Source organism: Myiozetetes cayanensis, unplaced genomic scaffold (assembly GCF_022539395.1).
Source record: "Myiozetetes cayanensis isolate MyiCay16 unplaced genomic scaffold, myiCay2020 scf16, whole genome shotgun sequence".
Classification (NCBI taxonomy): Eukaryota; Metazoa; Chordata; class Aves; order Passeriformes; family Tyrannidae; genus Myiozetetes; species Myiozetetes cayanensis.
In genome coordinates, this window is record NW_026087270.1 from 16506543 (window position 1) to 16519853 (window position 13311).

The window sequence follows — 13311 nt, forward strand, 5'->3', positions numbered from 1 at the left end:
GGCCCCATTGTGTTCCCGCAGCCGCGCTCAGGACGTCAGGAACGGGGGGCGGAGGGGAGGGGAGGGGGGACACGGGAAGGCACCGCGACAGCCGCAGGTCTCGGGAGTGCCGACCATAGGATCGTTTAGGTTGGAAAAGCGCCCCAAGATCGTCGAGTCCGACCGCTAAGCCAGCACTGACAAACCCACCACTAAACCGTGTTCCCAAGTGACACATCCTCACGCCTTTCGAGCCCCTCCAGGCACGGTGACTCCCCGGGCAGCCTGTTCAGTGCCTGACCACCCTTTGCGCGAAGGATATTTTTCCCAATATCCAATCTAACCCCCTCCTGAGGGGAGCCTCAACTTGAGGCTGTTTCCTCCGGCCCTGGAAGTCACAGCCTGCGTGCCCTCCCCTGCATCCCTGTTCCCCCGGACACACAGCCCCTCTCGGTGCTCCCGGCGCCGGCTCGGGGAGGGCAGCGGGATGCCCGGGTGCCCCTGTCAGACCTCAGCCCGTCCCTGGTGGGAGCCCCCCGAAGGCTGGACCAGCTGGGAAGGGATCCCCTGTGCCAGCCTCACCCGAGGGCGAGAGGGCGTGGGAGCGGGGATGGACCCTCCACGGCTGGGGATGGAGCCGGGGATATCCCCCCTGCCACAAACCGCCTTCCACGAGGCACAGGCTGGAGGATTCCCAGTGTGGAGGATTCCTCTGTGTGTGTATTGGAGCACACAAACCGCCCCTGTCACCGGGCACAGGGCGGGAGGTTTGGCTTTGGTACCACAGCACGGCGAGGGCACAGCGCGCTCCCCGCGCCTGGAGGATGCCCGGACCGGCACTCCCCCCTCCCTCACCCCACGGAGGAGGTGTCGGGGAGTTCCCCCGTCCCGTCCCGCCCCGTCCCCGCCCCGGAGGTTCCCGGGGAGCCCCGCGGCCCGGAAGCGGATGCGCGGCCGCGGAGCCGGCGGCGGGCAGATGGCGGAGTGCGGGGCTCAGCCCGCCGGCGGTGGCGGCGGCGCTGCGGGAGCGCCCAGCCGGCACGAGAAGAGCCTGGGGCTGCTCACCACCAAGTTCGTGTCGCTGCTGCAGGAGGCCAAGGACGGCGTGCTCGACCTCAAGCTGGTGCGGGGGCTGCCGGCGGGGGGCGAGGGCTCCGCCGCCCCCGGGGGTGGGTCCGGGGGGAGCTGCTGCTGCTGCTGCTGCTGCTGCTGCTGCCGGGGGGAGCGGGACCCCGGCGGGACCGGGGCGGGCTTGGAAAGGGGGAACCCGCGGGCACGGCAGCGCCCCGGTGCAGCAGGTGATTGAGATTGGAGACCGGGGGAAAAAAAAAAAATCTTCACGGGAAGGGCGGCCGGGCGCTGGAAGCGGCTGCCCAGGGCAGCGGTGGGGTCACCGCGCCGGGAGGCGTTCAAAACCCGCGTGGATGCGGCGCTTAGGCACGAGGTTTAGCGGTGAGATTGGTGGTGCCGGGTTAATGGTTGGGCTCGGTGGTCTTGGAGGATTTTTCCAGTCCTGTGGTTCCAGGGGCAGGGAAGGGGTCCCCGGGGGTGCAGCAGAGCTGCCAGCCGTGCAGCCCTCACGCCTCTCCTTGCTCTTCCATCCCAGCCCTTCTGCCCACCCCATCGGGCTGTCCCAGCCGCTCTGCCTTCCCCGGAACCTTGCCTCGCGTTGCAATTGTTTGTGTGCTTCATTTGACTGAGGTTTGACTGCCTCGTTCCCTTCTGCCCTCTTGCCCCTCAGCAAGGTGCTGCTTGATCAGAGGCACTATAATGATCCAGCCCTTTAAAACCTCCGAGACCTACGGAAACTGTTCCTCCCTGCAGCGCTTAGACCTCCCGGCAAACACCAGGAGGGGGAGCGTGGTCACATTCACCTGCCGAGGGTTGTCCCCGATGCCTTTAGCCTGGGGAGAAGTGCTCTGTGAATGCATCTTGCTTCTTCATCTTTTAAGATCTTCACCTAGAGGAAGTAACTAATCCCTGGCCTTTTCTATAGGTGAAGTTCCTTTGCTATGGTTTATGCAAATACCTCTCACTTGGGCACGTGTGCAAGTGCTCTGACCCTCCACAGGCAGCAAAGTGCCAGAAAGCCCTGATGATGCAGGGGCTAAATTGTTGTCTCTCAAAATATTTGGCAATATTTTCCTGCTTCAGATGTCCATTAGGTGGGCTCATGTTGGTCAGAGTGATTTGCTCAGTTGTGCAGTGTGGAGTCTGCAAAGTCCCAGCTCGTTACTGGTGAGTGAGGAGGGATGTGGTTCCTGTGCTGACCCGCTCTGGCTGCTGCCACTGACTTTGCTGGTCCTGGCTGTGCACACATTAACTCCTGCTGGTGCCAGGTTACTGTGTAGTAGGGGAAACGGTGCAGTTCTTCGTGTCCCAAAACCTGAGGGGAGGAGAGTTGTGTGAGCAAGGCGGGGAAACCCCAGGGCTGCTCATGCTTGCTCTCCACCTGGCATCCTGTCTTTTAAACAGTGGAAAAATTGTACCTTTTCATGTGCCTCTTGAAAAAAGTGTTCTTTATCATGCAACGTCAGATCTGATTTAGAAAAGGCCTTTTGAATATTGACTTCACAGAACCGTTGTCAGTCACGCAGACAGCCCTCAGCATTCTCCTTCCCATCCCCATCTCTTTTACCCTGAAGGAGCACTGAATTTTCAGGCTGCTGAACTGGTGTTTTCTAGCACTGCTTTGCAGCTGTGGAACGGTGATTTTTTTGGATCCAGTGTGAGTAGTATGGCTGGAACTTGGTTTGTGTTTAGTTGGGAGGTTGCAGGGTAAGAAAAGGAGCGAAGGATGAGTGACTTCTTCCCATGATCCCATGACATTGTGACAAGTTACATCTCTGTAACTTGAAGCGCTGGAACAGCAGAGGTATGAGATGGGGAGCGAAGTACTTGGCCAGGAGTTGGTCTGACAGGCAGGAAGGAGCTCAGCATGACTGAGAGTGTGGAGTTGAGTGTCTTAACCTTTTTTGCAGGCTGCGGATACCTTGGCTGTGCGACAGAAGCGACGGATCTACGATATCACAAATGTGCTGGAAGGCATCGGGCTGATCGAGAAGAAATCCAAGAACAGTATCCAGTGGAAGTGAGTGGCAGAGATGGTCTAAATCGTTCACAGGTCCCTTCCAGTGCAGGGCTGAGTGACAGTGGGGTTAAAATGCCCTGTGCAGAGGGAGGTTCCTCAGTGGTCCGTGCCTGTGCTTCCCCCAGCTGGGCTGTGCTGACGGCAGCAGTGAGGGGAGCTGAAATATGTACGGCATGTCTCCTGCAGCAGAGCTGTTATTTTGGTGCTAACTAAATATTTACAGTACCTTGGGCTGGAAAAGATGCCTGTCATGAGCACTGGAGATGGGGAAGAACCCTGCTGGTCTGTGGGAAGTAGAAAAATGCATTGTAGAAACATTGATGTTCATGGAAGGGGAGGATCTAGAGCAGGCACAGATGAGGCATTCCAGGCAATCTGTCCTTGATATTGTGAGGGGTGACAGTAAGAGGCTGGAAACATCTCTGAGAGTTTGGGGGTGTTTTGGTTGCCTCCAGAGGCTGATGCATCTCGCTCCTTTTCACTTTGCCCAGAGGGGTGGGTCCTGGCTGCAACACCCGGGAAATAGCTCACAAACTGATCGAGCTGAAGGCAGACATAGAGGACCTGGAGCAGCGGGAGCAGGAGCTGGAGCAGCAGAAGATGTGGGTTCAGCAGAGCATCAAAAACGTTACAGAAGACATGCAGAACAGTCGATATCCTTTGTGTGAACTCACGTTCGCTTGCCGGGCTGGAAAGCGGAGACCTGAGGGTTGGGTTGGTGGGGAGCTGTTGCTGCTGGAGAAGCTGCACTGCAAGAGTTGAAAGGCAGTGCCTGGCTTTGGAATTTGGCTAACTGTCCAGCCTGGGAACCTGCTTTCTCTGCAGTGCACAGCTTCTCCTCTGTCTTGTGGAAGCAAAAAACACTGTCATGTTTACCACGGTGAGAAAAGTGCTTCTTTCTGAGTCACAGGTGGCACTTTCTTGAGAGCAGAGCTGCTCTTGTGGCTCAGCTATCTCAGGATAGCATGTAGCTTGCAGACCACGTCAGTGTGGCATGGAGACCCTCTGGGAGTGGCATTCCTCGTGCTTGGGAAGGAAAGGCCAGGTGTCCTTTGAGCTCTCTGCCTGTGCAGGAAGCTGCAGCCCTTCTCCTTAACCTTGGAAACATTAGCATATGTGACACACGAAGACATCTGCAAGTGCTTCACAGGTGAGGAACTGGTGCTCCACGATCAAGATGTGGACTCTGCAGTCCTGTCAGTCTCTGCCAGCTGCTCTCCTTTCTGCAGGGAAGAGGGGGCAGCAGACCACGGGCTGCCCAGCAGCATCAAGTTAAATGTAGTGTGAGCTCTGATGCCATCCTGGGGTTGTGTGCCACTGAACTGTAGCTTTCTTGTCACCCTCAGAGGAGGCAGGCAGTATTTTTTACTTGTGTCCAAAGGAATATAGCTCTTGCTCCTAAGGAAGTCTTTTTGCTGGGTGTCACTGTGTGGGTGTATGTGTGTTATGTTGGCAACCCTTTACTTTGAGGGCTTGGGTGGGCAATGTTCTTGTAACAGAAAACATTTTATTGCATGGTAGAAACTGGGCTGTAAGCAGGGAAGTAGGATCACAGGTGGTTCCCTCAGCTGCATCATCTTCCCTACCAACAAGAGTGCAAGAGGGAGATAGAGAAGAGCAGGACAGAAGGGAATACCCCACTTGCCCTGCCCTCACTCCCCTGTGTGCTGCTTTCCTAAAGTTGGGCTGGGGCCCCATATCAAAAGCCTTGCATTCTGTCTCTTTGGGGCAAGAGTGAAGAAAACTCTCTGGAGTCTTTGCTCTTCCTACTGCCAATTTCAGTGACAGGGATGTAAGGCCAAAATAACCCTGGTGGCCATCGTGCCGTGGGGCAGCCTTGCACTACACCAGCTGTTCTTCCCAGCTGTGGTGGTGCAGAGTCACAGCTCCTTTCTGCTTCGGTGGACACCTGACCTCTCCTGACCTGCAGAGATTGAAGCTGTTTATCCTGAGCGCCCCCAGCCACGTGTCTGACTCTCCTGTCTCCTCCAAGCCCTCTTCCCACCCTGCACTTCATCAGCTCTTCTGTTTGTCATCGTTGCCTTTGTGCTTTCCTTGTTTGCTGGCTTTCACGCTGCTCAGGTTCCTGCTGGTGTAACAACTGCATCACCCACCCCCCTCGGCTGTGCTGCTGCTTCTGGTTGAAGATTGCACCTTTGGGGGGCAGGGATTGTGTTTTCAGTTTGACAGTGCTTGGGGCCACATGGCTGGTAACAGCCTGGAAGGGTTTACTGGAGGCCCAGCAGACAGCTCATTGCTTGGCTGGTTGAGTGTTTTGCATTTTATTGCACCTGGTTTTTGTAAACCAGTTTGTGTCTGAGGTCAGACCTCACCAAAATGTGCAGAGATTGGATCTTACTGAGGGCAGGTCTGAATTCCCTCTAGAACAGAGGGCTAGTCCGTGTTTTTCCATTGTCTGTCCAGTTTTCCTGTATGAATATGCCTTACATGATTCTTTTTCCTCTCCTGAACATCTGAGTCTTACAGAGATTCTTTGTTGGACCTCTTGTGTCCTTGAACTGTGGTGCAGGCTGAATTTCAGCTCCTGGTTTTTCTAATCAACTGCTATTGATCTTGCTTTCTCCAAGATTTCCATGCTTGGACTCTTGTCAAATGATAATCCATTCCTTGGATTAATCAAAAAAAGAAAAAAGAGAAGTAAGAATATGTTAGTTTTCAGTGACTGGGAAACATAATTTTCCCATCTGTTGCTGTGATGCATTTTGCAATTGCAGATTCAAAAAGGAAGTGGAAATGCACTGTGATCTGTTTTGTAAAGTTATTTGGGATGTAGATGCCAAGGGAGATAGAAACCCAGCACTTGTCTTTGAGACTAACAGGTTTTAAAGCTCAAACTCGTGACTCTGAGCTTTACTATCCATTTTTAATGCCTCTTACATTTTTCTTAAGTGTAGACTTGTTAAACAAGTCCCATCTGATTGACAAATCCTATGTTATTTTTAATCCCTTTGCCTTTTGTTGATCTGACCTTTGATTGCCTGCCTGAAATGAAAGGATGTGCTTTTCTGCTCTCCCCTCTCTCTCATAGCTCTGGGGATCTTCTGTGTTAATTATCAAGTGAAGCTTAATGCAGAATACTGGTGAACTGTGAATATTAACCACCCCAAAGCTTAAACATTCAGAGTGAAAGCTGCAAGCTGCTTGATCTGAATATGTCAGATGTTCACAGAGCTGGTATTTCTCTGTTCACATTTCTCTAAACCCAGATATGGGCTGGGAGCTGCTCACCTGTGACTTGTGTTATCAGGGCACAGGTCTTAAGGAGCTGCAGGACTTGGAAAGGAAGGATGCTGTCAGCCTGGCTTCCAGCCCCACACATGCTGGGCTCTGTGGTGGGTCCAGCACAGCTAACACCAGGCAGCTCTTGCCAGTAGAGACTGGGGAGTGTTGGTTGCAGATGTTGGTGCACCAGCCTGAGGTTGGCAGCCTGGCTCTTGAGCCTGGTTTGACCCCGTCTCTCCACTGGCAGTCCAGCTCTTTTGTTTATAATTCACATAGAAAAGCTTGTGACAGCAGAATGAAGGATACTTCTCTTAGCATTCATATATTCTTAAGAGTGAATTTAAGCCAGCCCTTACAAGGGAAAGAAATAGTCTCGATGAGGACACTGCTGAAAAACTTTGGGGTTGCACTGGGAGAAACTTTGCAGGTTCTTTGTGCCCTAGGCTGTCGGCACACTGGGAGCTGTATGATGTGCTTGGGGTGCAGATGTCTTCCTGGAGGATTGCAGTCCTGGAGGATTGCCAGGAGACAGGGGGTTTGGGGAGTGCTTAATTTAAATTCCTCAGTGCTTAATTATCATCCCACCAGCTTGTGCCCACTGACTGGTCTGTTTTCACAGGAGACACCCTCCTTGTGATTAGAGCCCAATCTGGCACACATTTGGAGGTGCCCATCCCTGAGGTGAGTGACAAATACACGGGCAGGGGGTGTGTACACCTTGTGTGTACATCCTGTCTGTGGGAAGCTGATGTTCTGTTCAAAAAGGGCTCTTAATGTGTGTCCGTGTTGCTTGCTTTTGACTTTTCCCAGGGCCTAAACGGGCAGAAGAAATACCAGATCCACCTCAAGAGCACGAGTGGCCCCATCGATGTTCTCTTGGTCAACAAAGATACTTGGAGCTCTCCTCCTGTCGTCCTCCCTGTCCCTCCCCCCGAAGACCTCATTCAGTGCCAGGCAGCTGCACCCTCCAAGACGCCAATCCCGCCGCTCACCCACTTCCAGGAGGCCTCTGTTCCCAGCAGCACCCAGCCCTCCACACCAACACCCACCAGCACTCAGGACCACGGCCCTCCCACAGAGAAAAACGCAGGCACAGGTGAGAGGGAGCTACAGGAGGCACATCCTTTTGCCTTGGTTAGTGGGACTGCTTGTGTTGAGGGAAATCAGCCTTTAGAGGGGGTAGTGCCAGCCTGTAGGGGCACGTGTAAGGGAGATCATGCAGGTTCATTGATGAGCAAAAGCTTGCAAAAGGGTCATTTTGAGTCTCAGGTTCAAAGCTTTCAGTTTATTTAAAGGTTGTCAGAAATACTGGATTAGGTTGGTTGTGGCTTTGCCCACTAAATTTTGAAAGCCCCCAGCGGTGGAGATTCCCAGCTTCCCTGGTGAGCCCTTTCAGGGGTACAGCACCCTCTCAGTGAATTTCTTTATCCTGAAGTTTGGATCCTTTGAGCTCATATTGTGCCTGTTGTGCAATGTTACAGTCGTTTGACACCTCTGAGCTCTTAAATTTGGTAACTGCCATTCAGGTAGCTTCAAGCTGCTGGTAGGTCACCTGTCTGCCTGGCTGATCAAGCCCAGCTCCCTCCACTCTTCCACGTGCCCTAGACCCATTTCTAGCTTGGTAGCCCTCAGCTGAATCTCCCACAGCTTTCATGACCTGGGCGATGGCCAGAGCTGGACACAGTATTCCAAGTGCAGCCTCAGCCCCAAGCAGGGGGACACTAACTTCCCTTGCTGTGCTGGCCATGCTTCTCCTGGTGGAGCTGTTCATTGCTACCTGGCTTGTTTTCACTGCCGTGAGAGCTCGTTCGTGGCTTGTGTTCCTGGCACCCCCAGGACTGCTCTCCAGCAGAGGTGCAGCAGGGCCTGGAGCGATGCAAGGACCTTTCTCCCTGTGCTTGGGCAGCATTGCCAGCGAGGGCTGAGCCTTTGCTGCAGCCACTTTGGGGCCGGTGGGAGATGAGGAGGTGACGTCCCTGCGTGTGGCTCTTTCCAGAGTGCGATGTCCCTGCGGCAGAGCCCAAGAGCGGCGGCGACGCCGACAGCCAACCGGCCGGGCTGGACGCACAGCTGCTCCAGTCCTCTGCCTCCCTGGACAGCAGCTCCGTCCTGCCCAGCACCTCTACCTCCTTTGAGCCCATCAAGCCCGACCCCACGGGAGGTGAGTATGCTCCCCCGGTTTCACGTGTTGCTCCAAAATCACGCAGAGAGGGAAATCACAGAGCGAGGGAAAAGCTGCTGGGCCTGGAGGAAGGAGCTGAACTCTGTTCTGCTGTGGCTGTCAGCCAGGCTCTGCCAAGGATGAGTAGGCATTTCCCTGTGAGGGTGCCAGGGGACCTGGTGAGAAGGTGACTTGTCTAGGGTCCTGCTGCTTTTTTTGACATCAGTACTAGAAAATCTGTGAGGGACACCCGCATGACACATCTCTGCTGGTACATGTAGGGTTATTCCCTTTCAGTCCTTTCTGTAGTGTAAGGTTCTATTTTGGAGACCACATGAAGCTATAGAATTTCCAGCCATCACTGAGAGCACCTTTGTAACTCATGGAGAGTTTTCCTGTGTTAGGATAGCTCTTGTCTCTGTTTTCCTCCTTTACTCAGGAATGCTTCATCTACCCTCAGATCCTTTGTTCTTAGTGATCTTGCAGTGTGTACTTGGGGAGGTCCCTGATGTGCTTGGTGAGGTGAAATGGGCCTTAAAAAAAAGGAACATTGGAGCTTTATGCCAGGAAATGGCAGGCTGGCCCAGGGAGATAAAAGCATCCTCTTACACGAGGTAAATCGAGGCAGCGTGTGGAAGCTGACACCGTGTGAGGTTTACAGGCAGGCAGTTACTGCAGAGCTGCTGGCTGTGATAACATGTTCGTGTCCCTGGGCTCCTACAAATTTATCTTAGAGTAGTAGAGCTTAAGTGTTTTATTGCTTATCATAGCAGCAGAAATATCTGACAGGGAGTGTGGGAGCAGAATTTCTGGATGGCGTAGGATGATTTGGGTGTGTGAGGAGTTTACAGTAGGTTTGTGGATGATTCTGCTGTAAAGCATTTCAGACTCTTCATGTAATGATCCAAACCATCTGGTTTGTTGTGTTTGCAGTACTGGAACTTCCCAAAGAGCTGTCAGAGATGTTTGATCCAATGAGAGGTACGTTCATTCCCTGACCACGGCTTTGCTGTGTGCCCGTCTACCCACAGAAGTGGGACAGTTTGTTTGACTCACTCCCTTTTGGATTATTTTGTGGATGTGGTTTTGTAAGGTGCTTGTGGTCACTGCTGGCTGCTGGCCCTCTACTTGTAGTTAGGCAGTCTTAAAATTACTGGTTTCTGGGTGTATTTTTCTGTCTGCATGTTTCCAGCAACCTCTGTTAGAGCTTGCTTAGGCTCTCTTGTCCCCATGCTGACACTACTCTGTGCTCAGCCTTCCCAAGCTCCTCCTTCAGCTTGTCAGCACTATGGAAAGGAAAAATCCCTGTTAAGTCTCGTTTCAGCTGTAGCCTGCCTGCCTGAGGCTAATCCAAGCAAATATTCTAGGGAGGTAGTGTTCTTTCTTTGAAATACCCCTCAGTGGTGTTGGTGGGGCTGGTAATTTTGGAGCAGTATGGAGAGGGAGATGATGTTACATGTGTTTGGAGTTCTCACTCTGCCCAAGGAATGTCTAGGGGTTGCTGCCTAATGGTAGGAGAGACTCTGGGCTACGGGCAGGAGAGGTAAAGGAATTTGGTCTAACATAAGGCTAAACCGGGAAACTCCTTTTTTTATCAGCACATTTATTTCCCTTCAGTGCTGGTGGAATATTTTGTACCCCCACAGCTTGGCAGAGCTGAGTGCACACAGGCACTTTGGTGGTGGTCACAGGAGGTGTACAGCTGTCCCTAGTTTGGTGCTCTAGCAGATACTTTGTGAAGGTGCTGCCTTTGTGTAAAAACCCCACGAGCCCAAACACACCCACGTGTGAGCCTCCAATCTGTGTGCTGTGAGCCCTGGGCTCCGCAGTCAGCCCGGAGAACATCCTTCCTCCTTGCCCAGCACCTGCTGCTGCAGATAGTGGATGAAGTCTTGATGATGTCTGAGTGCATCTGAAGAGTAAGTTTGAGTTCAGAGTGTGAGACATAAACTGCTGCAAAGCCCCAGCTATGTAGAAGACCATACTGTGTGACTGTGTGGACTGCATTAAAAAGGAGATATTTGATGTCTGTGGTATCCTATGTGGCTTTATGGGGTATTCTTCCCAGTTTGGAGTGGGAAGGTGAAGATCCAGGAGGGAAGGACAAAACAGAGTCGACAGCTATAGAGGCAAAACTCAGGACTGGAAAAAGGCAACACGACAGAGCTGAGAGAGACAGTCCTTGCAGCATACTCCATGCAGCCTCTCATCCCTGTGTGATCCCACTAATGTTGCCCTGGCACTGCCAGCTGCTTTAAGGCTGTGCAGTTTAAGCTGCAAGAGCTGGAGCTCTCCCAGAGTGTTTTGTGTTGGAATTACTTCTACTGTGTGGTTTTACCTCTTATTTTAAGCCCAAGCTTCCTTTCACCACTGCCTTCTGTACACACTGTGCCTTAGCCAGAGAAGGGATAAGAAGGGTGGGGAGAACCCTGGGAAGGTGGGGAACTACCCTGGAGCAGACCAGGAGAGCAGAGTGTTTTGCTACCATGTTTGTCTCTTCCCCAGAATGTATGAACTCTGAGCTGCTGGAAGAGCTGATGTCATCTGAAGGTGAGTCTTGGAGTCTCCCGTCATGGTGTGTGACTTTACCCAGCTGGCAGCCCTGAGACTGCAGACTTGCCCTCATCTTTTCTGGGCTCTGGACACAGACTGTGTTCTCGCAGTCCTGACAGTCCCTGAGAGAGGTGTGAGAGCCAGGAGTCTCTTTGGTACTGCAAGGCTGATTGGAGCAACCTCACAGACGCTTTACTGTGAGGTGGCTGCACAGCTCAGTGCCCTTTGGCAGCTCTTGGCTCGGGGTGGCAGTGCTGAGTTTTGTCACCAACCCTGGGCTTCTCTTTCCCCAGTGTTTGCTCCCTTGCTCCGCCTCTCCCCTCCACCTGGAGATCACGACTACATCTACAACCTGGATGAGAGCGAAGGCGTCTGCGACCTCTTTGACGTGCCTGTCCTCAACCTCTGACTTCTCAGTGCAGCTGTGAGCCCTGCAAACACAGACTGTTTTGTAACTCTTTGGAAAGTGTCTATTTTTGGATTCCTTTTGTGCTAGAGCTCGATGGCTGAGTAATTCAGAGATGCTCTCATACGGACTCAGAACCAAGAGATGTGGACTTGCAGGCTGGGAGCCTCCCCATAACTTGCTTCTTCCTCTGGTGCTCGTGCAAGATGCACGTGCAGCTTGCCCCCCTGCCTCTCTCCACTGGATCCTGGGCCTCTCCTCAAAGGCTCCGTTGTTTTGAGTGTTCCCAGTTCACCTGTAGAGTTTGCCCACGTGCCTCTCTGAGCTTCCTCCGATCTGCATGCCTTGGTTTTTCCTGCACTCCCAGAGGCACTTTGCACCAGCTGCTACAAGGAGCCCTAACACCGTGGTCAGTTCACAAGCCCAGAGGTTGTTAGTTAGATTTCTCCATGTTAGTGGTTCGGGTTGAGGTAGTTGTGTTTCTGAAAGGCATCGGGGTGGGGGGGGGTGGGGGGAATGGCATCCAAGTGTCTATTTCTGCCAGTGATTTCAGACCAAGCTAGTACGTTTTACAAGAAAAAGCACTTTTTTTAGCCAGCTGTGCCTCCTAGTGGGACTCAGGAGCTGAGTCTTTCCCTGGTTGTGTTTCAGCAGGAATGCTGGTTCTGCTTTCAGCAGTCTGCTGATGCGCAACCCCGGGGGCTCCAGCTCCTTGTCCAGCAGCTGTGCTGTTTCTACAGGGCTAAAGAAGAGGTGCCAGTATGGTTTCTTTTTTAATTTTTGTTTTTGCCTGACTGAAGAGATGTCTGAAAGGATAGGACTGCTCCAGCTGGTGCCTGTAAGGTACTCCAGGGACATCAGAGCCTGCTCATATTTGCAAATAGCTGTATTCTCCAACCATTGCACTTGAGCCTGCAACTGTCTGAAAGGCGACCAAGCAGTAACAATCCAGTAGCACTTTGCTGCGACAGGTTACGTAGGTGTTGTCAAAATAGTGAGCTTCTTCTCTCAGGATCGGGTTTTCTGTATATTTGAATTTTTGCCTCTAGTGTCCACACCCACGCTCCCAATCCCTGATCCTGTGGCAGGTCTTTTCCCAGTGCGATGCTTTCTCTGCACTGTTTTTCTGCAAAATTTTCTTCCTTGCTTTGTAATGGAAGGTCTGCTGTCGGGTTCTTCAGGAACATCAGCTGGTACCAGGCTTGGACCCTGTGCAAGTTCAGTTGGAGGTAAAAATGCCCTGATGGATTTGCGTTGTATTTTGCAAGCCCCAGCTTTGGGTTTCGGTCAGATCCTGTATTTGAGTGTCTTTAGTTTTGCACATCTTCCTGCCACCGCGGTGGTAGCAGCTGTCCTGCCCTTCCTGCTCTGCAAACTGCCCAAGAGAGAGCCAGGCCAGGCTCTTACAGAGAGGTAGCTTCCAGCCATCCACTTAAATAGCTGATGTTTAATTTCTCAACGTAGCTGCTCACTGCCTGTGACCCACACAACCAACTGCAGCACCAGCACTGAGGGGAGGTAAAGTCTGAGGAGCCTGAAGAGGTGAGAGAGGAGTCTGTGCTTGGGACTTGCATCCCTGAGGTGGCTCCTCAGGCCATCCTCTTGTCCATGGGGCTCCTCTGGAGGGACTGTTCCTTTCTGCAGCCCCAAAGCACCAGCAGCCTCTTCGGGAAGAACGCGGGAGGAACAATGGGACACTCCAGACAGCTGAGGTGTGGGACCCCTCAGGGGGGTGAACTTCCAGCCTGCTTGCAGCCAGTCCCAGAACCTTCCCCTCTCCACATGGAAGCTGACTGGAATCCCTCGGTCCTGCACGTGTGTTAGCAAGGCTCCCTGGCTCTGGTGTAGCTCCAGCTCTTCGCGTCCCGCCTGGCCCTC

General features: G+C 52.9%; 1 protein-coding gene across 2 annotated transcripts; it reads left to right on the forward strand.

Moving 5' to 3' along the window:
* Positions 1-911: 911 nt before the first annotated feature.
* On the forward strand, positions 912-13305 carry E2F4 (E2F transcription factor 4). Of its 2 annotated transcripts, XM_050311449.1 has the most exons (10): positions 912-1102; positions 2961-3070; positions 3562-3723; positions 4177-4220; positions 6933-6994; positions 7124-7409; positions 8310-8474; positions 9408-9455; positions 10980-11024; positions 11321-13305. In XM_050311449.1, the coding sequence occupies exons 1-10, from the start codon at positions 926-928 to the stop codon at positions 11434-11436; spliced, it is 1215 nt and encodes a 404-aa protein (XP_050167406.1). In that variant the 5' UTR covers positions 912-925; the 3' UTR covers positions 11437-13305. The 2 variants fall into 2 exon arrangements, with proteins under 2 accessions (XP_050167406.1, XP_050167407.1); XM_050311450.1 differs by lacking the exon at positions 9408-9455.
* Positions 13306-13311: the final 6 nt, after the last annotated feature.

Excerpts from the sequence above, each read along its gene's own strand:
- E2F4 (XM_050311449.1), top strand. The coding sequence starts at position 926 with ATGCGCGGCCGCGGAGCCGGCGGCGGGCAGATGGCGGAGTGCGGGGCT. Across the intron at positions 3,071-3,561 it reads AAGAACAGTATCCAGTGGAA|AGGGGTGGGTCCTGGCTGCA; the intron begins GTGAGTGGCAGA and ends CACTTTGCCCAG. Across the intron at positions 3,724-4,176 it reads GAAGACATGCAGAACAGTCG|ATTAGCATATGTGACACACG; the intron begins ATATCCTTTGTG and ends AACCTTGGAAAC.